The 20,391-nt window shown below is 54.7% G+C and overlaps 1 protein-coding gene across 6 annotated transcripts in view; it reads right to left on the bottom strand.

The window, feature by feature from the left end:
• The window catches only part of KCNN3 (potassium intermediate/small conductance calcium-activated channel, subfamily N, member 3), a 170,650-nt gene that overhangs the window by 147,988 nt on the left and 2,271 nt on the right, over window positions 1-20,391 (bottom strand). Inside the window, exon 1 of one of the 6 annotated variants that reach the window (XM_010838335.1) lies at window positions 5,315-7,136. The exons of 3 other annotated variants lie outside the window; for them this stretch is intronic. Coding sequence is in view for 1 of the 3 variants with exons in the window: in XM_010838333.1 (XP_010836635.1) it covers window positions 199-216 (18 nt within the window). In the remaining 2 variants the exon portion in view is untranslated. 2 more of the 6 variants (XM_010838334.1, XM_010838333.1) reach the window with 2 other exon arrangements.

The following is a 20,391-nucleotide window of genomic DNA, read 5'->3' as shown; positions in this document are numbered from 1 at the left end:
ACCTGCGTCGCTGTCTTATATTTCATGCAGTACCCGCACTCCACTCTCTCACTCAGTCCCCACAATACGTGTGTCAGGTTGGAAGTGCCACATTTCACTCCCATTTCAGAGACGAAGGACCCAGAGAGGTAAAAGTTACTCACCTAAAATCAAACATAGGCTGTCTTTCCACCATACCAGGGAGGGCAATTACCTTACCATTTGCCACCTTGTCATCCTTCCTTGCCCGGTATAGACATCATGAATCAATCACCGGACTCTTCCCACCAAGCTCAGACTGCACCTCAGGATCCTCCTCAACACAGCCCTTCTGGCATCCGGGACCAACTGTTCAGAGGCAACACCCAGATTACACCTGTTTGCTGTGCCTACACTACCTCCTGCCAACTCCTCAACACCCAGGCAACACTGTGATGGTGCCGTGAGTTTCTGGGAAATGCCTGTGGGCTAGGCTTAGCTTGGTTGCTCAGCCCCACAAGCCCCAGAGAGCCACACGTCAGTCCACTCACGGCTTCCAAACAGGCTCCAGCTGGAACCAGAGGCACCTGCTTTGGGAAGCAGATCCAAAAGAGGGACCCTCATGCCCCCAAGTCCCAAAGGTCTCTGCTCTCCTCACTGCAGGGGCCCCACCAACTCAGGACCACAGAGGCCCATCTGGAGGAACACACATCTGCTTCAGATGCAGCAGGGGCCGGAAATATCTGGTTCCAAAACAGACCGGGGCCTTGCCGATCTCTCAGAAGGGGTTCAGGGAGAAAGGCGGCCAAGCCCTGCCAGACCTCAATCTCATACACCCTGTGCCTCAGCCAGCCCCAGGAACAAGCTTTCCCCCCTTGAACATCCACTGAGCCTCCGCAGTCTGGAGAGATGCTCCCACCATCCTTCCCCATGGGCCCCTCCCTCAACCCTGCAAGGAAACCTGTTCAGTCATGGTCATTAAACCCTAGAAGCGCTCATTTTTGACTCTCATGCACATCCTTGTTCTGCCAGGTGGAGAACCATGAATCCCAGTGTGTCTCCTGCCTTCTCCAAACCCCTCCAGCTCCCCCAGCCCTCAGGGCAGCTCCGACTCCTCCCCTCCCCAGTTAAAGGACCAGTCCCTCCTTGGAGGACGGGCAGCAGCTCGCCAGTCCCACAGAGCGGGATGGCACAGCACCCACACCAGCTAGCACCAGCCGCCCTGGCTGGGAGCCTTTCCTTCTGGAGCCCACGGGGCTCAGCGCTGGCCTCCTGCTGGGCCCGAGGGAGATGGAACACATCCTCTCCGTGCCCACAACCAAAGGGCCTGGACAATGCCTCCCCAGCCTGAGCTCACAGTGGGCACCTCCACTGCCCACATCTCCCCACCCGCTTCTCCTCTCACTTCCTGGCGAGGTCTCCTGGGCCCCAAATCCACGCTGCCACTGCCACCATAAACGCCTTACTCCCCAGATCACCTCTGCTTCCTCGCCAGGGCTCCGTGAGCTCCTCTCCTGCCACTCACAGCTCTGAGGCTCTTTTCTGGAGGACCACTAGACAGGGCATCCCAGGGGGGTGGCGGGGGGAAGCCGGGAACAGCCTCTGGCCCTAGCGGGGGAGGAGCTGATCACCAACCTTATTAAGAGCACACGCGCGGTGGTAATAAAATGACTTCTAGTTGGTTTTATTTATTCTTATTTTTTTACATTCTCCACACAGCATACCCCCTCATCGTGGGCACAGGAGCAGATGGCTCTCCCGCAGTCCCTCCCAGGCCGTGGTCCGCCACTGTCCTAAGGTGGCTGCAGCCAGTGTCTACAGAGCTGGCTCACATTTCAGAAGAGGAATCCATGACCTGCAGCCGGGGCAGCAAGAACACTCACCTTCAGAAGGCCGCCTGCTCTCTGCACTGCCGCAGCTGGGGAAATAAAGGCATTTGGGGAGCACGCTTTGGGGGCAACTTTGCCCTAACTGCCTACCATGCTTCCTGAAGGAGGAATGCACGCTCCTGGGTAATCTACATGCTTCCTTGGTGCCATTTATCCCTATAGATCCATCGCCACGTGGTGAGGTAGGCAGAGGGTGGCCCCCAAGCCCAACCTCCTGTCCCTACCACCCACACATGGCAGTAATGAGAAAGACATCCCGGAAGCAAGTGGCAAAGCCAGGAGTTGAGCTGGGATCGAGCCCACCCCCTCGATATCCACCCTACTCCCTGGCCTCTCCTCAGGGCCACCCCTCAACATCCCTTCCTGCCTCCTGCACAGGCTTGCCTTCATTCGTTCACCAAATGTTTGCTGAGAGCTCCAATGAGCCAGGCACCTCGGAAGGTTTCCCCAGACCTCAGTTCACGGATCCTCCCACAATCACCCCCACATCATGGATGAGGATGCTGACCCCCCACGCTGAGAGCCCACACTCCTGCCCAGGTCACCCTGACAGGGAAGAGGCAAAGCCGGGGCAGGTATCAGATCACTGATCCCAAACGCAGGGCTCCTCCTCTCTGGAGCCTGCGCTGGGCCAAGACCCAGCAGGACCCTGGGCAGAGGTGGAGCCAGTCTCTGGGAGGGAGGCGCTGAGGACCGAGGCCAGGCTGACCCAGCTCCTGAGCCTCCTACTGGGACCACCTACAATGACACTGAGGTTCTGAAAAGCTGATTCCAAGCCAACTAGTAAGGGTGGTTCCTGTTGGAAGACCCCCAGCATCACCCAATTCCTTCAGGATACCCTCTTGGGATGCCCCCGGACCAACCCTCCAAAGGCGACACCCTCAAGACAGAACTCACCGTGTCAACCACTTCCCAGGACTCCATCTCCATCACAGGCCACAGGGCCCTGCTCTCCCCGCCCCGTCACAGTCTGTCATCGTGTCTTGTAAATTGAAATCGTGGCCATGTACTAAGAACTTTACACCTGCGTCCTTATTAATCCTCTCTCACAACACCCCGGGGGCTGAGAACCGTGACCCCCATTTCACACTTGCACGGGCTGAGGTTCAGGGAGACCGGGCAGCTTGCCCACGAGCACAGCCTGTCAGCACCCGCGCTGTGATGTGAGCCCAAGCAGAGCTGGCCGCAGCCCGCTGCCGTGATTCCTCCTGTCTTTGAAAACGAGCAGGAAGAGGGTGTGTTCCATCTCCCTTGGGCTTGGCAGGAGGCCAGGGCTGAGCCCCGCGGGTTCCAGAAGGAAAGCCCCCCCCAGCCAGGGTGGCTGGTGTGGGCATTGTGCCACCCTGCCCCCTGGGACTGGCACTCTGCTTCAAGGCTCACGGCTTCCCATCCTCCAAGAAGGCACTGGTTTTGAGCAGAGCGGTACCGTGACCCTCACACACAACATCCAGGGTGGAGAAATGCGAAGCTGCCCTGGTGGCTCAGACGGTAAGAATCTGCCTGCAAGGAGGGCAACCTGGGTTCAGTCCCTGGGTTGGGAAGATCCCTTGGAGAAGAAATGGCAACCCACTCCAGCATTCTTGCCTGGAGAATCCCATGGACAGAGGAGCCTGGGGGGCTAAAGTCTGGGGGGTTCCAGAGAGTTGGACACGACTGAGCGACTGACACTAAGGATACTCTGTGAACACCCTCGGCCTCTATAAAGCCCTGCCTCCTCCCCATCTTTGCCTTCAGCCTGGTTCAAGCCCTCACCTCCTCTTCTGTAGAACTACTGCAATAACCTTCTAACCAGCCTCCCAGTTTCAAGCTTCCTCCTTTTAGAAACAACCCATCCTCTGCTGGGGCTTGATCATGCCCCCTCTCTGCTCAGACCCCTTCCATGGCTCCCCGTGTCTTCAGAGAGAAGTGCAGCCTCTTCGGCCTGGTGCTCGGCCTGGTGTGTGAGCCCCATCGGCAGCTTCCATGCCCCTCTCCAGTGCTCTCTTCCCAGCACTTCCAGGAAAACCGACCTCCTTTGTCCCTCGCTGAGAACACCGGGCACGCTCCCACTTTGGGCCTCTGCCCACACCAGCTCGGAACGCTCTTTCCCTTTTGCCTCATGAAGCCCTCCCTACGTATGAAGCGTGCACCCCCACTTCCTCTAAGACACCCCCAGATGTGAGGGGCTCCTAGCGTGCCCTCAATGTAAAGCCCCAGCTCATCAGAGCCCTTGTCACAGTCTGCCGCTCCTCAGAGTAGTGGCAACCTGGCCATCCAGCCACCCGCCGCAAGCACATTCTGTCCATCTCTTTGTCCCCCAGCATTTCTGGGGCCTATGCTTGGCACAGAACGGGCCTCGGGGAAAGTCTGTCAGAACACCCTCAGAGAGTCCACTCATCAATGTGGACCCTCCCGGTCAGCAGGGCCTGTCTTCCCCTGCGGTCAGTCTTGAGCTCAGAACAGTCTTCCAAGGGGGCTACCAGGGGATCCTGGCCCACTCACCCCAAAGGGATTCTAGCCATGCCCAGGCTGGCACACTCAGCTGACTCTCCCCTGCCAGGGAATCTGCCACTCAAGCGGCTCTGTCTCCCACTCACACGGCACAGAGACAATAACCCTGCATCTCCCTGCAGATTCCATCTTCCCAATTCCTCCACCTGTTCGGGAACACACAAATCAAGAAGCAAGATGGAGCGGGCCTTGCGGGAACAGCCACGTGGCCCTGTAGGGGCAGAGAGGCGCTCCTGGACTCCCCTCTCCTCAAGGCCCACTCACGGAAAGGCAAATGTGGAAAGGTTCCAATCCCGGTGCCCTCGTTTGCCAGCACAGCCCAGCTGATGGAGCGCCTTCCCCATACAGGCTCCCACGGGCTCCACCCCACAGCCCCCCGTTGTGGAGACACCCCCCTCCACCCCCCGCCGTCCTGATTATACGTGAGGCTTGCAAGGGCGAAGGACACAGAGACCAAACAGAAGGACACACGCCACCGAGTCAGGCCTTGAACTCAGGTCTTCCGAGTCCCAGTCCAGAGTCCTGCACGACACAGGGCTGCCCCTGAGAAAAGAGTGTGGGGAGGGAGGGGCTGGAGTGGCAGGCTCCAGCTGATAAAGCAGTCTCATCCATTTGCTCATGCCTCCTCACAAGAAGCCTGTGCAAATGAGTCATCTGCAGCAGGGGTTCCCCGCCCCGTTGCTCCTGACACTGGGGCCGGGTAATTCTTGCGGGGACTGCCCTGGGTGTTGTAGGATGTTTACCAGCATCCCTGGCCTCTACCCATGAGACGTCTGTAACAGCCTTCCCCTTGTCATGATGACCAAAAACGTCTGCAGACGTGGCCAAATATTCCTCTGGGGAGCAAAGCCACCCCACTCAGCAGCTTCGAGCCAAAGGCACAGAGTGAGGTCCCAACCTCATGGAGGGAGGAGGCGCCCCGCTCCTTGTCCTCACTCTCTCCCATTCAGACAGGCGCTTCCTTCTCTTTCACTCACTCTCAGTGCTAACTGGGCATCCTCAGTCCAGCACCACGACCCTCTGCACCACCTCCCTCCATTCCAAGCGCAGAGCTGGCCCCTCCACAGGCAATTCTTACATCCCTGGAAGGAAGAGGAGAATCAACATTTACTAAGTGTCAATATTTACTAAGTGTCACATCTCAGCACTAAAGTCATTCATTAACACCACTTCACAAAACTGCCCAGGCAGGCATCATCATCCCCATTCAACAGATGCACTAATGGACTCAAAGATCAAGTCACTGAAGTTTCACCGAATAATGGTCAGTCTCTGGATTTGGACCCAAGTCATAAGACCCAGGCCCCGCAGGCCTAGGCTGCCAGAATGGAGTGGCCTCTGTCCACAGGTCCCAGGACCCTCACTCTCCAGGCCCAGGTGCAGGGCTGGACACCAGAAGGATTGGGAGAAGCCCTTGCAAGTCACTCTCGCCCCCTTTCCCAACTCTCCTCCCAGCTGGAAACGCAACAGGTGTGACCGCACTGGCATGGTCCCTAAGAGCCCTTGGCACTCAGCGGCACGGCGGGTGAACGCGAGGCTGGGGGTCCCCAGAGGCCAGGCCCCTCCTCCTCCTCCCTGGCTGAGAGACCTGGAGTGTCATTCCTCTCCACCCCTGGTTGATCCCTTCCCCCACATTCCTGCAGAGTTAAAGTGCTGGGAAATTAGGAATGCGTGGCTTCAGAGTCTTGTATTGTTTTAGTAACTTCCCATAAAATTGGCCTTCCCAGCATGCTGGGAGAGCTCTTGACCGTGTATGACTCTTTTTTATTCAACACACTGTTCTGGGATCAGCCAGGAGCAGGGAGATGTGACCTTGAAATACGACTCTGACTCAGAAGACCCTAGCAACTTCCAGTGACCTTCAGGAAGTTAGCATTGATGGTGCTGGAGGCATGGAGAATTTATTTGAATGTTTTTAAAATGCAGCTGTGCCACAAACTGCCCCTGGGAATGGGAGGGGAGTCATCTGTCCTGGTGCAGCAGAAGACTTTCATGCTCCAGGCCTCCGACCTCCCACAACCTCAGGGCCCGTGCTATCCACAGTATATTGAAACTGATACATCTCAAATCTAACAAGTCCAATCCCCACCTCCCATCTTCTCCCCCAAACTGCTTCTCTCACAGTCTTCTCCATTCTGATTAATGGAAATTCCATCCTTATGTATTGCTGTTCAGTTGCTAAAAGTCATGTCCGACTCTTTGCGACCCCATGGACTGCAGCATGAAAGTCTGCTCTGTCCTCCACCATCTCCTGGAGTTGGCTCAAATTCGTGTCTGTTGAGTCTTGGGCCAAAATCTTGGCCTCATCCTTGACCTTCCCTTTCTCCACCACCTCCCCCTCTATCATACCCCTGCATCCAGTTCATCAGGAAAGGCTTCCTTCCAAAAATGCCAAGGAGTTAACCACTTCTCAACATCTCACTGCTACCGCCTGGTTCTGAAGCACCACCACCCCTCATCTGGACTGTGACTGCAGCTTAACTGGGTACCTTTGCCCCCCGCCATCTGTTCCCATCACTGCAGTCAGAGCCACCCTATTAAATGTAAGTCTGAGTCCGTTACTTCTCCACTCAAAGCCCTCCATCTGCCCCCATTTAACCCAGTGTGGAAGTCAAACTCCTCACCATGGCCTGCAAAGCCCTGCAGTCAGACCCACCTCCTCTCTGGCCTCACTCCCTTCAAGCTTCTTCCACGTCCCCATCACTCCCCAGCTCAGCCTCGCTGCACAAGACCCACACTGTCTAACACAGCAGCAACTGGGCACGTGTCCACTGCAAGCCTGCAGTGTGGTGAGTGCAGAAGAATTTACTGTATTTCATTTTCAATAACATATTTTAAAAATGACACTCTATTCATTTATTGGAAAACTTTTAAATATATTCGCTGCAATCTGAGTCTGTGAGTCTACTTTTCTAACTGTAAATTTTATGAACTCTGAATACAGATCAGGTATTTCCAGTGAAAATTTCATGTCCAGTTGAAATGTGCTGTAAGATACACCACACTCCAGATTTCAGAGACTTAGCAGGAAGAACAGAATCTAAACTATCTCAGTCATCTTTTGCATTGATGACACATTGAAATGGTAACACTTCTTACTACATTGGGATAAACAGAAAATACCATTAGCATTAATTTCACATTTCTCTTTTTCCATGCTCTAATATAGCGACTGGACAATCTGAAACTCCAGATGTGGCTTGTACTATATTAGTACTGGTCAGAGCTGCTCAGACCATGTCAGGCAGACTGCTGACCCAGTGCCTTCAAACTGCTCTTTCCTATTCCCCCAGGGCTCTCTCCCTCACCTCCTAAAGATCTCCCATCAATTGTCACCTTCTCAGTGAGACCGTCCAATGTATTTAAGATTACAAGTCGTTCAGAACGCCCAGCCCTACCATCTCAGCTTTCTTTTTCTTCACATCATTTATTGCCATCTAACATAAAGTATAATTAACATATAGTGTATTGTCAGTTCCAGAGGCCAGGGTTTTTATCTCCTTGGCCTCTTTCTACTATAGCTGTGGTACCTAGAACAACCCTGGCACAATTATTAAAGTGTTCAATAACTATTTACTGAATGAATAAAGTTATTTATTTTTCTCCCTGGGCTCCCTACTCGGCTAGAAATTTCTAAAGGGCGGTGCAAGGCACGTAGGAGGTGCTTGACATGTGACTGGGGAAACAGAGGCAGCTCAGATGAGTCACACACTGAAGACAAAAGCCAGAAGCAAAGATCCTTGAACTGGACCTTGTGTCTCCTGCCCACTGCTGTGCAGGCCGCTCTCCCCACACCTCCAAGAAAGCCGCCCATCAGCCCCACACTCCAGAGAAAGGTACACTGCCTTTCCTTCCTATCGATTTTTATTCTCCCAGTGAGAAGACAAATCTGTTTCCCCACCGCCAGAAGGCCTTGAGCCACGGCTACTTACATTATAGTAATTAAATCCCTGCTGCTAGGAGGGTTCAGGAGCCGAACAGGCCTCATGCCAAGGGCTGGCCTGCAGGGAGGAGGCAGCAGGCAGGGAGGCTAGCCAGAAGGGTCTGTCTCTCAGCTGTCTCCTGATAGTGAGAAAATCCACTTAGCCACAATGCCTTCGCAGGTTTTCACTCCTCGGTAGGCAGATAAAACCTCCCCGGCACACCTCCCCCACCCCTAAAACACACCCGTGAGCAGCCAAGCACCACTCCACTCAGGGCATCACAGCTTTCTTCCCCTTCACTCCTTAATTCCATCTGGTCCTCATGATCCTCCTCCCTTAAGTGGCCAAATGAAAAATTATCATCAACCTCACTTCTCCCATTTTCCAGATGACAAAACAGAGGCCCAGAAACCAAGTTTTAAGTTTTTTCCCTCCTAGTCCAGGACCTTTCTCTTCACCCACAGTCTTCACTGATGCTCAGCAAGGACCAAAATCCATGTCACATGCTTTACATACAGTGGTGCCTCATTGAATCCTCACAACTGCCCCCAGAAATAGGGTTAAGCTGAACCTCCAAGGAGAGAGAATCAAAGCACTGGATCAACTTGCCCAAAGCCACACAGGCAGTAGGAAGTTCAAACGCAGATCTGTCATGTGAAAGCCTGCTCTCCTAACACCAGGCTATGCTGCCACAGAGAGGAGGCAGGAGGTGACCGGGAGCCAGATACAAGCGAAGATGGGAGAAGTGAGGTGAGATGGACCTGCGGGAAGAGAGGGAAGGGGAACAGGCAGAAGGAATGGGAGACTCAGTCTCAGCTTAATGGGTCAAACCGAGGACTCAAATGTGTGTGGCCTTGTCTCCTACAAAACTCCCGCCATACCTGTCATGGCTTGCTCACCATCTGCTTCCCCCACTAGCCTGGAGCTCCATGTCTTAAGTGCTGAACTCCCAGAGCCAGCCTGGCACCTGTCAACCCTCATGAGTCAAGTTACTCACAAAAGCCAAGGGCCTGTGACTCTGGGGCTGGGGTGGTCCTGGGATAAACTGGGAGCGGGACCAACGGTGGGGGAGATGGGGTGGGGGGCAGGGGTCACTGGACTGTTCATGGAATGGGCCCAGGGAGATGCCTGCTGGCTAGGCCAGGCCAGAAGGTCCAGCCAGGAAGGGTCACAAGGCCGGGGACTCTATCTAGTCCTCTGGGTTTTGGAGACTAAGGCTGTGTTTGGAGTTTTCAGGTTGTACAATGAGAAAATTAATGATAAAAACCAGCTGGAATTGCCTCAGCCCTTTACCATGAGTTCGGCACTGGGTCTCATCTCATTGGCTCCTCATGGCTCACATCATCATCCCTATTCACAGATCTGAAGACTGAGGTTCACAGAGGTCAACTTTGTCACCTAGGTCGCACAGCCAGGAAGCTGCAGAGCTAGTACAAGAACACCAAGGCACGACTCTTGACTGCTCGGCTGACCCCTCCAGAGCCCGCAGAGGCCGTTCTCAGCCCCAGAGCCCAGTCTTCCCTGTCAATGTGCCTAGGCCTCTTGAAGGTTCAATAGACCCCTGTGTCCAAGCTGACATCCTCCCCTTCTCTCTCCTCCCCTCCACCCCTTCCTCCAGAGCCCAAATCATCCACTGAGGCTCCGAGGAGGCTGGAGAGACAGTGACAGTGGGCAAGGGAGGACAGAACAAGAACGGCTTTTTGGCTTGAAGGAGCCCCAGGCCAGGAGGTGATCTGCAAAAACATGTCTGCCACACAAGGCATGCATTTTGCTGCTTTGGGGTTCGAGCTCCAAGACCACCACTTCCTGGCTGTAAGATCCTGAGCAAGTCACCAACCTCTCTGGGCCTTGGGTCAGTCATCTGTAAAACAGGGATTGTTGTGAGGATCAGATGAGTAGGCCCTGATGTATGTTCATCGTCCTCTCCTCCTCCATCTGCTCCTTTTTACACTCCTGACTAAGAGCGCTGCTTTGGAGTCTTTTTTATGAAAGGGGAAAGAAGTTTCCATTTTGTAAGAGCGGGGCATTCTGCTGAGCTGCTGAGAACAGATGCATTATAGATGGTCCCCTCCACCCTCGAGGAAACCCTCATGACTCAAGCTCCATCCTGGACTTGCTCTCCACTCACATCAATTTCATTTCACTCTTGAGGGATCTCTCCATCGCTGGCACACAGTCTTGTACCAAAATGTCCTCCCACCCAGCTCAGCATCATTAGCCCCTCAGGAGCAGGGGAGAGCTCTTGACAGAGCTGAATGCTCAGTCCAGCCCAGAGCAGGAAGGGTAGGGAGTCATGGGCCCAACTCTAAAGGGTTTCTACAATCCCATGGCCCCTGAACTCTCAAAAGAAACAACATGGCAAAGCTGGCCATGGAGCAGTGTGGACAAAAGAGCCCCCGGTAGCCAGGTCTGTGCCAAGTTGAATCCTCCACCTCCACCCTCAGCAAAAGGAATTATAATCCCTCTTTCCAGATAAAGAGACCACTGCTCAAGGTCACACAGTTCAATAGCACATGACCAGGATTTGAATCCAGGTCTGTGTTGAAAGTCTGAACCCTTCTAGAAAGAGAATGCAGACAGCAACACGTTTCATTGAGGAGTCACCCCTGTAACTGATTTGCATCCTTAAGGGCATAGACCTTTGCTCTCCTGGAAACTAGAACAGGACCTGCCATACAGCAGGAGTTCAGTGGGACTAAACCGCAGAACTCCTGGATTCCACTCACAATGCTGAGTGGCCTCGGACAAGTTACATGACTTCTCTGGGCCTTGGGGTCCTGTAAAGAGGAAGATGGTCTCTGCCCTTTCCTCACAGAGGTGGGAGGCCTGTACAGGGGCCATGGCACGCAGGCTGGCACACCTGGTGGGTCCGTGGAGCTTGGTCCTTGAGGGAGCTATGGTACCACACCAGCTCAGATACGCCAGCGGCTGTCCTCAGAGGAGGCCTCTCCGGGTCAACCCGTCAATGCCATCCAGCTCTGAGCCCCTCCACAGGCAGTAACTCAACCTACAGCAACGGGCCCAGCTGAAGCCCTCGTCCTGGAGGAAGGTGACATCACCTCTGTCCATGGCTCTGGGCATCCCCACTTGTGGGAGCTATTTGGGGACCGGCTGAGCAAGCCAACATCCTCCCCGATGGAAGCCAGAAGAGAAAGAAAATGGCTAAGCCCCAATTTGTTAAAATCGGAAATCTTCTTAAAAGGGAGAAAAGGCTGTGCAAAAATCCCTGCTGGTGGAACCTTGCGAGGATGCAGGCAGGTGCCAACTCAGGCAGAGGCGCTAGGAAGAACTGCCATTTGTTGGCAGCTCGGGGTGTGCCAGCCACTGGGCTGGCCACTTACCCAACCATCATCACATTTAGTTCTCACTGGGCTGGCGAACGCCACTCTCCCCATTTACAGATGGGGAAACTGAGGCTCAGAGACTTTGAGTCACTGACCTTATGGCCAACAAGGAACTGGGAGCAGCAAGGAACTGGGCCAGCATTAGCCCCCAGTTCAGTCTCTCCCCAGCTGCCCACGATCAGCCAGATCACCTGCCTCCTCCCCTTCCTTGTCTGCCAGGGGGCCCTGGCCAAGACCCCCAGCTTCCTGGGCTTTTCCATGTATCAGCTCAAGCTAAACACCAATGATTCCTGAAGATGCTGGCTGACCGGTCTGGTGCTCATGAACCCTGAGGGGCAGGTACCAGCCCATTCAGCTACTTGGGGAGCGTCCCATAAGACAGTTTCCTGTTCACTTGACACTGAGCACAATGCCTGTCCTTTAAGAAAAATGCCCAACACGCTGCCTCAAAAATAACAGATGCCAATTTGCATATTATTTCACACATCATTTGCATGTTGTTCATTTAGTGTTAACACGGCTCTGCTCAGAATACAACTCTGGTTACCTTGCGACCAGGCCTATTGAAAAAAAAATGGCTTCCATGTGGGGCGAGCCCCAATCCCCTGGTACATCCCTCCCCGACTCAGCTGCTCTTTCTGCTCCTTGACGCCTGGGTGGGAGAGTTACCACCTGCCAAAGCAGAAAGGGTGCTTCCCAGGTGGCGCTAGTGGTAAAGAACCCACCTCCCAATGCAGGAGACGTAAGAGACGCAGGTTTGATCCCTGGTTCGGGAAGATCCTCTGGAGGAAGGCATGGCAACCCACTCCAGTATTCTTGCCTAGAGAATCCCATGGACAGAGAACCCTAGGGGGCTACAGTCCATAGTCGTAAAGAGTCAGACATGACTGAAGTGATTTAGCACACATGCAGAGCAGAAAGGGTAGAGAGAACTTTTTTTAGGGAGATTGATTCACAAGCCCCTATGACCTTTTGAATTCAAGAAGGTACCCCATTGCAAGTGTTGAAGGAAAAAAAGCTATGTTCCCTTGAAGACACATCAGGCAAGCCTTTCTTTTCTTGCCCAGCTCTATCCCAGGAAGGCTTCCTGGCTGGCCCTCTCCCTGTCACCCCATGCTCTCAGTCTCATTCTGCCTGGTCATCGTGTGTCCCCCTGACCTTCCTCCAGGCCTCTCAGCCTCTGGCCTGGCTCCCTGGGCTTATTTTTGATCTCTCTCCACCTGTCCGGTTTGCAGGTCCACACCCATCGAGTTGTGCCCAGGCCACAGACTGCTGACGCTGAGTGTAGAGTAACTAGGTCCCATGAGGGTAGAAGGCTCCAAAAGCCCAAGCCGAGCCACAGCCGCAGCCCCACCTTCCAGGGGACAGCCTGCTTCCCTCTTCTACAGACTTACCCACAGGGATCCAGTCAGAAACAGGACGCAAGGTGAAGCCGTTTGACTTCAGGAGAAGGCAGCATTTCCACATGTGTTCACCCCTTCCAGAGCCCCTTTCTACAGCCACCTGTGTGGAGGGTGACACGTGCCCCCACGTCCCCATCTCCCCCATGGCTCTCGGGGTGGTGGGGACTCTGGGATAACAGGAGCATCTTCTAAACACCGCTCTCACAAAAGCAACCACTGATGGACATCGGGGCTTAGTGTATGCCCAGCTCTGACCTGGGTTCCATGTATGCTATAGGCAGGCATGGTTCTCTCTGAACGTCTGCGAAACCGGCCCCAGGTTCAGGAAACTCCCTGAGGACCCACCACTAGGGGGTTGCTGAGTCTAGATGCGAGCCCAGAGCCCACAGCCACAACTGCCATGCCAGCCCGCCTCTGCCAATCAGTATCACCTCTACGAAGAGCTGCGGGTATTCTGCACTCGAGCCCCTGGCAATTATAGTTATCAACTAGATACTAAATCCCAGATTTTCCTTTCCTCCCTACCTGCCCCTGTGGACAGCACATGGGGGATAACTCCATGCTGCCCCTGCTCTTCCCCCTCCCCACTCTGCACCCTCTACCCTGGCTGCCAACGTTCTCACTCTCAGAAAGGCCCGCTGTCTGCGACCCTGCCATCTTGGTCTGTCGAACCCTTCAGGGGACATCCCACCTCCTACAGGGAGCCCCCCAACATCTTGAATGACTGCCTCTTTCCTCAGCACTCCCAACACCACTGGCAGAAACCACAGCCCAGCCTGGGTGGATCACAGCTGGGTGCAGGCCCAGCACCCCTTGAGGACAGGAGCTGGAAGACTATGGCTTGGCATCTTGGTGATAATGCCGGGACAAATGTATGTTCAGTGGAATCGGAAAGTTTTGGAGCAGGAAAGGAGCTCAGCATTCGAGTTCAGCCCTCATTTTTAAGCTGGAAAATCAGAGACCCAGAGAGGTGACAGGACTGGACAAAGGCCACACCAGAAGCAAGAGGTAGAGGGACCTCTACAGGGCTCCTTTAAAGCAGAGACAGGCCTTCCTTGAACACTAACTGCTGCTGACGAGAGCTAAATAAGAAGTAGGAAACTGGGACTCACAGAGGCAGAAGAAAGTTCTAGAAGCAGGGATGGGGAAGCCCTTGAAGTTTCCCTCACTCAAATCCCCAGAAGAGGTCTGTGGTGGGGTTTGGAACAGAGAGGTGAGTAGGATACTGGGGACCTGAGCTTTCATTCTAGACCCCTCTCTCCTCAACGGGCAGCAGGAGTTAGCCGCTTAACCCCCCACAGCTCAGTTTGCTCATCTGTGAGCTACTGCAGACTGTAATGACTCCCAGGGCTGAGGAGGGGATCCTGAGGAACGAACATGGAAATCCCTCGTGAGACGCAAGATGCTGAGCCCGCACGGGTCACCCCAACGAGGAGCCCTGAAGTCAGAGCTGGAGAAGAGGGAAGGAAGGCGACGGGGGGCACAGAGGAGGGCCCGGAGGCCAGGGAGCCCTGCTCGGCAGCGTCCTGCTGACTCTCAGAGGGTGGAGGGCGAGCTCTGCAGGGCCGCAGCAGGAGCCCACCCGGTCCAGGCCTCAGCAGGATACACTCCTATTCTTCCTGTAATCCCCACACCCTCTGCCCTCTCAGCTTTGCCAGCATCTCCCCAGAGCAGTATTACCAGGCCTCCGAGTGAGGAGGCAGCAGAGGAAAGACCATGGACCTGTCCACATGTCACCCTGGACTGAGGCTGCCTCCAGGGCCCCGCCCCCTTGCCCTGTGGGTCCCTGCCCCCTTGCCCACACTGTGTCCTCTGGGTACCTGCACTGGTACCCGCCTTCTACCAAGCCCCTTCTCGCCCCTTGGTAAAACCTCCCATTCCCACATTTTGCATCACAGCTCTCAGGCCCATAAACCTTGGTTTGTCTCTTAAGAATGATAAGCAATTTCTCCAGCAGCAGGCAGGCAAGCAGAAAGACCTCAACTTGGGACTCTAACAGCCCTGGGTTCTTAATCCAGTGCTGCTACCCACCAGCAGCGTCAGCTTGGCCCCGTGACGTCACCTACGAAGGGGGCTGCGACCACCCCCTACCTCCAGGACTCTCCGGTGGAAGGTGACCCAGTGTCGCACGGATGCTCCCTGCCTCCCTGCTCCTGTCACCCAGCACTCATGGCCCCTGCAGGGCCAGCCCCAGAGATGAAGCAGGGTGGTCCCTGCCCCCAGCTCCCCCTTCCATCCTTGCTCTCTCGGATCCCAGCTGAGCTCCTGGGGGTAGAATGACAGGGGAGGAGGGGCACCCCAAAACCCAACAGCCTTCTCCGGACTTTCCTCACCAGAAAAAAAGGCATGAGAATTTTCCTCCCCAAAGCTCCTAAGAACAGTGCAGTCTTAGAATTCCCCACCCTCATTATTTAAAGAAGACTAGGAGGCTTTCTTCTTTCTCTCTCTCCCTTTGGGGTTTTGAAAGAATGAGAAGAAAAACAGCTACGAATGAATGAACGTGCTGGTCCGCCTGCCACTGAGCTGAGGAAGGCAGTATTTAATCAGTACACAGCCGCCCCTCACCACCCCTTCTCTCTCTCTCCTTCTCGCTCCCTCTCTCTCCCTCTCACATACTCATTTTCTCCCCCAAATGTGCTTTACAAATAACTGCAACAAAGCCAAAGCTCTCAGTTCTGATTTTACATCTCCATCCGGGCCTCAGCTTCAACAGAGGTTACTCCAATTTCTTTTCATTTTGTTTTTCTTTACCTTCTATGCTTTAGAGCAGATCTTTGTGGACCCTGGCCCCACAAATCCCCCTTTCTGCAAGCTCAGTAAGGGAAATACAAGGCCACGCACCAGACTTATAATGAGCCCATGCAGCCGATAAATGCCCCAGCGATGATGCCAGGGCCAGAGCAGCAGGGAGCGCTGCCTGTGGGGAAAGGAAGTCCGGATGTGTTATGAAGTCTTTCCCCCGGGACAGTTATAAATAGTGTCATGACATGCAAAGGAGAAGCATATATAAAAGTTAGCTGTCCCTTCTGTGGGTTGCAAACGTTTGACTCGTTTGCAGACTGTCCACCAAGGTTATAAATAGCGTCACCACCACCCTGGGTGGGAGAACAGGCTGGCTTTCACACTCCCAGAGTCTCTCTTGACCTTCTTGGGCCAAGACACTGGGTGTGACCTGTGATCGTAAAACATATGCCTCGGGCCTCGGTGGCTGGCTCCCCGGTGCCTGCTTCCAGCCAATCGCTTACAGAGTCTCCTGGGACTTCCCTGGTGGTCCAGTGGCTAAGACTCTGTGCTACCAATGGAGAGGGCACAGGTTCAATCCCTGGTCGGGGAACTGGATCCCACATGCTGCAACTAAGACCCGGCGCAGCCAAATAAATAATTTAAAAAAAAAAAAGTCTCCTGCCTTCTGCTCCCTGTCCCATAGGGAGGCCCCAGGGAGAGGAATTTGACCTTTTCCTACCTTCCCAACATGCTGGAAACCACAGACATGAGTACCCTGCGGCATCTGCTCCCAAACACTGGACATCGCCCCACAGTCACCCTCCTATCCCAGAGCGGCTCCTGGGTCTGGCAGGAGGTGTAGACCATTCACCCAGAACCCAGCATCAGCTGCTGGTCTGCAAACAAGCCCTCCATGACAGGGAGGGCAGGAGAACAGAAGAGCTGGGACCAGTGAACCCACTCAATTATTCCAGCTGGAGGCTGGGGGCAGACCTCTGTGAGGTCACCAAAGAGCTACCAGTGGGCCCTAAAGGACCCCACTCTCTTGGAAGGACCAAGCTCCCCAGGATGTGCAGAGAAGCCTGCCTTTCTCAGGCTGGCCTCCCACAAGGCGGCCTGAAGAAAGGAAGCCACGCATGAGAGTAGATAGGGCAGCCCGGGGAAGCCCAGCATACCCACGCCTCCACCCGTGGCCTGGGTGACCCCAGCAACAAGGCCCCCAGGGGAGAGGAAGAGCAGAGAGGCAGGAAGCTGGTGGGGAGGGTGGGAGCAGGGCACGAGAGGATAGGGGATGGGCTCTGCCTGTGAGGTGAAATTCAGATTGTGAGGCCGGGGGTGGGGAAGTGGTTTGAGGTTGTGCAAAACAGCCACTCTGCTGCCCCAGCATTTTCCAGCCTCCCCGGGGCTGACCCCACCGCCCAACACCGGAGGTCCCTGAGACACAAGGCCAATGATGACTCCCCCGCTGGACGGAAGCACCAGCTCAGGCACCAGCAGGATGGCAAGGTGGGGAGGGGGCAGCCACCAAGCCCCCAGCTCTCCCTGAAAGAGCACAGCAGTCAGTGTATGATGCCGGAGCAGGTGTGGCTCAGACTGGCTCTGGAGGAAAATAACGCATGCCAAGAAGGATCCCCACATCCTCATTCCTTAACCCTGACCAGCACTAATGCAGTATACTAAGACTCCTTCCTCAACAGGATATCTAGACCTGGCCCTGCCGTGGGCTAAGTCCTCAAGGGTGAATCCACGTGTAAAGAAAACACCTCACCCTCATTTGGCTTGGGAATAACCATCAGGAGCCATGGCCTGGGTGTGATCACAAACAGCTCTCCTGTTACCTCAGCCCATCTTCCTTTCCCATCATCACCTGTGGCTTGTGAGAAGGAGGCCAAGGACCATTCCATCCTGACTTCTTTTACTTCCTTGGGCTGTCACCCTTTAGCATGAACTGACTATGCTCGGGGTCACGCTGTTTCTTCTAAGAGAGCCAGGCCTCTGTGGTGAATTCCTCCCCCAGTAACAGCAGACAGAGACAGGCAAACAGGAAGGCCACAGCCCCATGAAAAAGAGCAGAAAACTACAGAAAGCGGCAGCTCAAACACAAGGTTAGTAATCTTCATCACTTAGGGAAAAGAAAGTGTGTCCCTCTCCCTAGGGCCTTTGAGTGGGAACTGTAACCATCAGGACAGAATAATCCAATCTGTCCATCCTCCTGCTTCCACACCAGTCAGCAAACCAACCAGACCCAGAGTTCTCCAGCAAAAGAGGCTGTCAGCCATCCATCCCTAGGGTCACTGACTGTCTCTGAATTCCCCCAGCTGGTGATTCTTCATTCTGACCTAAACCCTCTCATCACAACAGAATCTGTTTTCTCTGCAAGGCTGGGGAACAAAGGTTCACCTCCCCTGCAACAGACCCATGTTATAGGTGGTTTCCAGGCTTCCCCGGTTGCACTAGTGGTAAAGAACCTGTCTGCCAATGCAGGAGACACAAGACACAAGGGTTTGATCCCTCAGTCAGGAAGATCCCCTGGAAGAGAACAAGTATTCTTGCAACCCACTCCAGTATTCTTGCCTGGAGAATCCCATGGACAGAGGATGTAGGTGGGCTACAGTTCATAGTGCCACAAGAGTCAGACACGACCGAAGCGACTTAACATGCATGTATGTGAATCAGAAGATCCAGCCCATTCTCCGAAGTTCTCGCCTTCAAGACAACTTCTCACTCCACTGACAAGTCTTGGTTCCAAGCCTATCAAGGCCCCAACTAATTCCAAAGCCAGAGCTAGATAACAGAGGAAAAAGACATCTTTTTTCCTCCTATCATCAATAACAATAACAATAGGTCCTACCTGGACCACCCCACTCTCCCCACTTGACAGCTGGGGAGACAGGCTCGAAGAAGCTACATGGATTGTCCAGGATCACACACTGGAGATGGCAGAGCTGGGACTCAGACTCTGCTCTGCTTCTTTGAAACAACCCTATTTGCCTCCAGGAGAGGAGAGACAATAGCTGCCCTAACCCCGTCCTAGGCCCATAAGGCCTGACACAGACACCCAGAAAATACTTGTTCCATAATGACTCAGTGCCTGGTGGATAGAGGATGGGAGGGCTGGTAAGCAGGTGAAAGTGAGCCCTGCTCAGCACACCAAGACCAACCCCAAGGTGCACAGGAAGTGGCCACTTCATTAGCTGAGGCAAGCAAGACTTTCTGGGTTGCTGCTGCCCTCCATGCATCCATCAGCCAGAGGGTCATCAACTTCAAATTAGGCAAAGCCCAGCCCCTTGGATCCCCTCAACTTTCCTTTGCTCCAGAGTCTGCTTTCTCGGGCTCTGGGAAAGCCCCATTCCCTGAATACTCCAGCAGGGAGCCACCTGCTCCAGCAGCAACCCTCCCACCCCATCAAGACAAATGTGCACAGACAGATCCCACACTGGGAGCTGTCTCAAGGAAGAGCCATTCCCCTAAGAGCTCGAGGGTTCACTAAAAGAGAGGGTACTGGTCTTGCCCCTTCTCCCCACCCCTCAGCACTTGGGCCTGCATCAGTTTCCCCCAGCAAGGGCTCCTGGTCCCCAGGGGGAGCCTGGAGGGGGCCGGGGTTGTGCCCAGAGTGGCTGTCAGGCCTGCCGAGGCCAGTGGCCCCCTCTCCTGGAGCGCCCAGAGGGAGAAAGCAGCAAGCAGAAAGACCTGCAGACTCAGAGGCTCATTACAGGGAATGACTAAGTAAGCTGCGATTCCAGGGGAAACCCCGCTCGCTCCAGCTCACTGAGGGGCTCAAATCCTAGACCTCCAGAGATGAAGGCGACTTCCAGGAGCTGCCCAGAGCTGGGGCAATGCCCTCTGAGCAGCCAGGACCTTCCACCTGGAAGTCTTCATTCTGGCTCTTCAGGCCATCTGACAGGTCTGCCCCACCCCTTTCTAGAGCAGGCCGATCTGCCCATCCCCTGCTCAGAGAGCGAGAGGCTGGGAATGGGGGAAATCCGATCAGCACCTCCCAGGTTTTTGTGGCTGGATTTCAACAAGGAATGTGACAGTCTCGCAGCAGCTGTGCCCAGCCTGAAACAAGCTCTATTTGAAACCCCCAACAGCTGAGCCCCTCCCAGCTACCCGCTGGCCAGCCTAGCCACCCCCTGCCCAAAATGACAAATAAGTAGAGAAATCCAAGCAACAAGCAAGCATGCACGCGCACACACACACACACACACACCAACAAGTAAACTGCGGGTGAAGGTAGAGTGGGGGAAAAAAATCCACTTGCCCAATGACTCCCCAGGTCTCCAAGCCTTCAAGCTCGCAGCAGGAGGGCTCCCAGCAAGCAGAGCTTTGACAGAAATCCACCTTCCTCAAGCCCCACTCCCTTGGAGGACGCGATTTCCAAGCCCGCTAGGGGAGGGAAGCCCCCTCCTCCGCATGGGGACTGGACAGAGGCTGGTGCAGCGGGGCCAGCTCCCTCGATAAAGCCCGTGCCGCCGCCGCCGCCGCCGTTCTCCATCGGGGCGCGCACTCACACACTCGCGCACACACTCATCCTTATTTATCCCCGAGAAGAAGGAGTTGGGGTGGGAGGGGAGAACTGGGGCTGAGCCGGGGGCGCGGGCTCTCGGGGACGCCCGGGAAACCCTGTCATTCCATCCCAAGGAGAGGCACTCCCCCCACC

This window comes from Bison bison, unplaced genomic scaffold (assembly GCF_000754665.1).
Source record: "Bison bison bison isolate TAMUID 2011002044 unplaced genomic scaffold, Bison_UMD1.0 scf7180017864093, whole genome shotgun sequence".
Taxonomy (NCBI): domain Eukaryota; kingdom Metazoa; phylum Chordata; class Mammalia; order Artiodactyla; family Bovidae; genus Bison; species Bison bison.
Note: the sequence above shows the minus strand (reverse complement) of the source record. Positions and strands in the feature narration are given on the sequence as shown.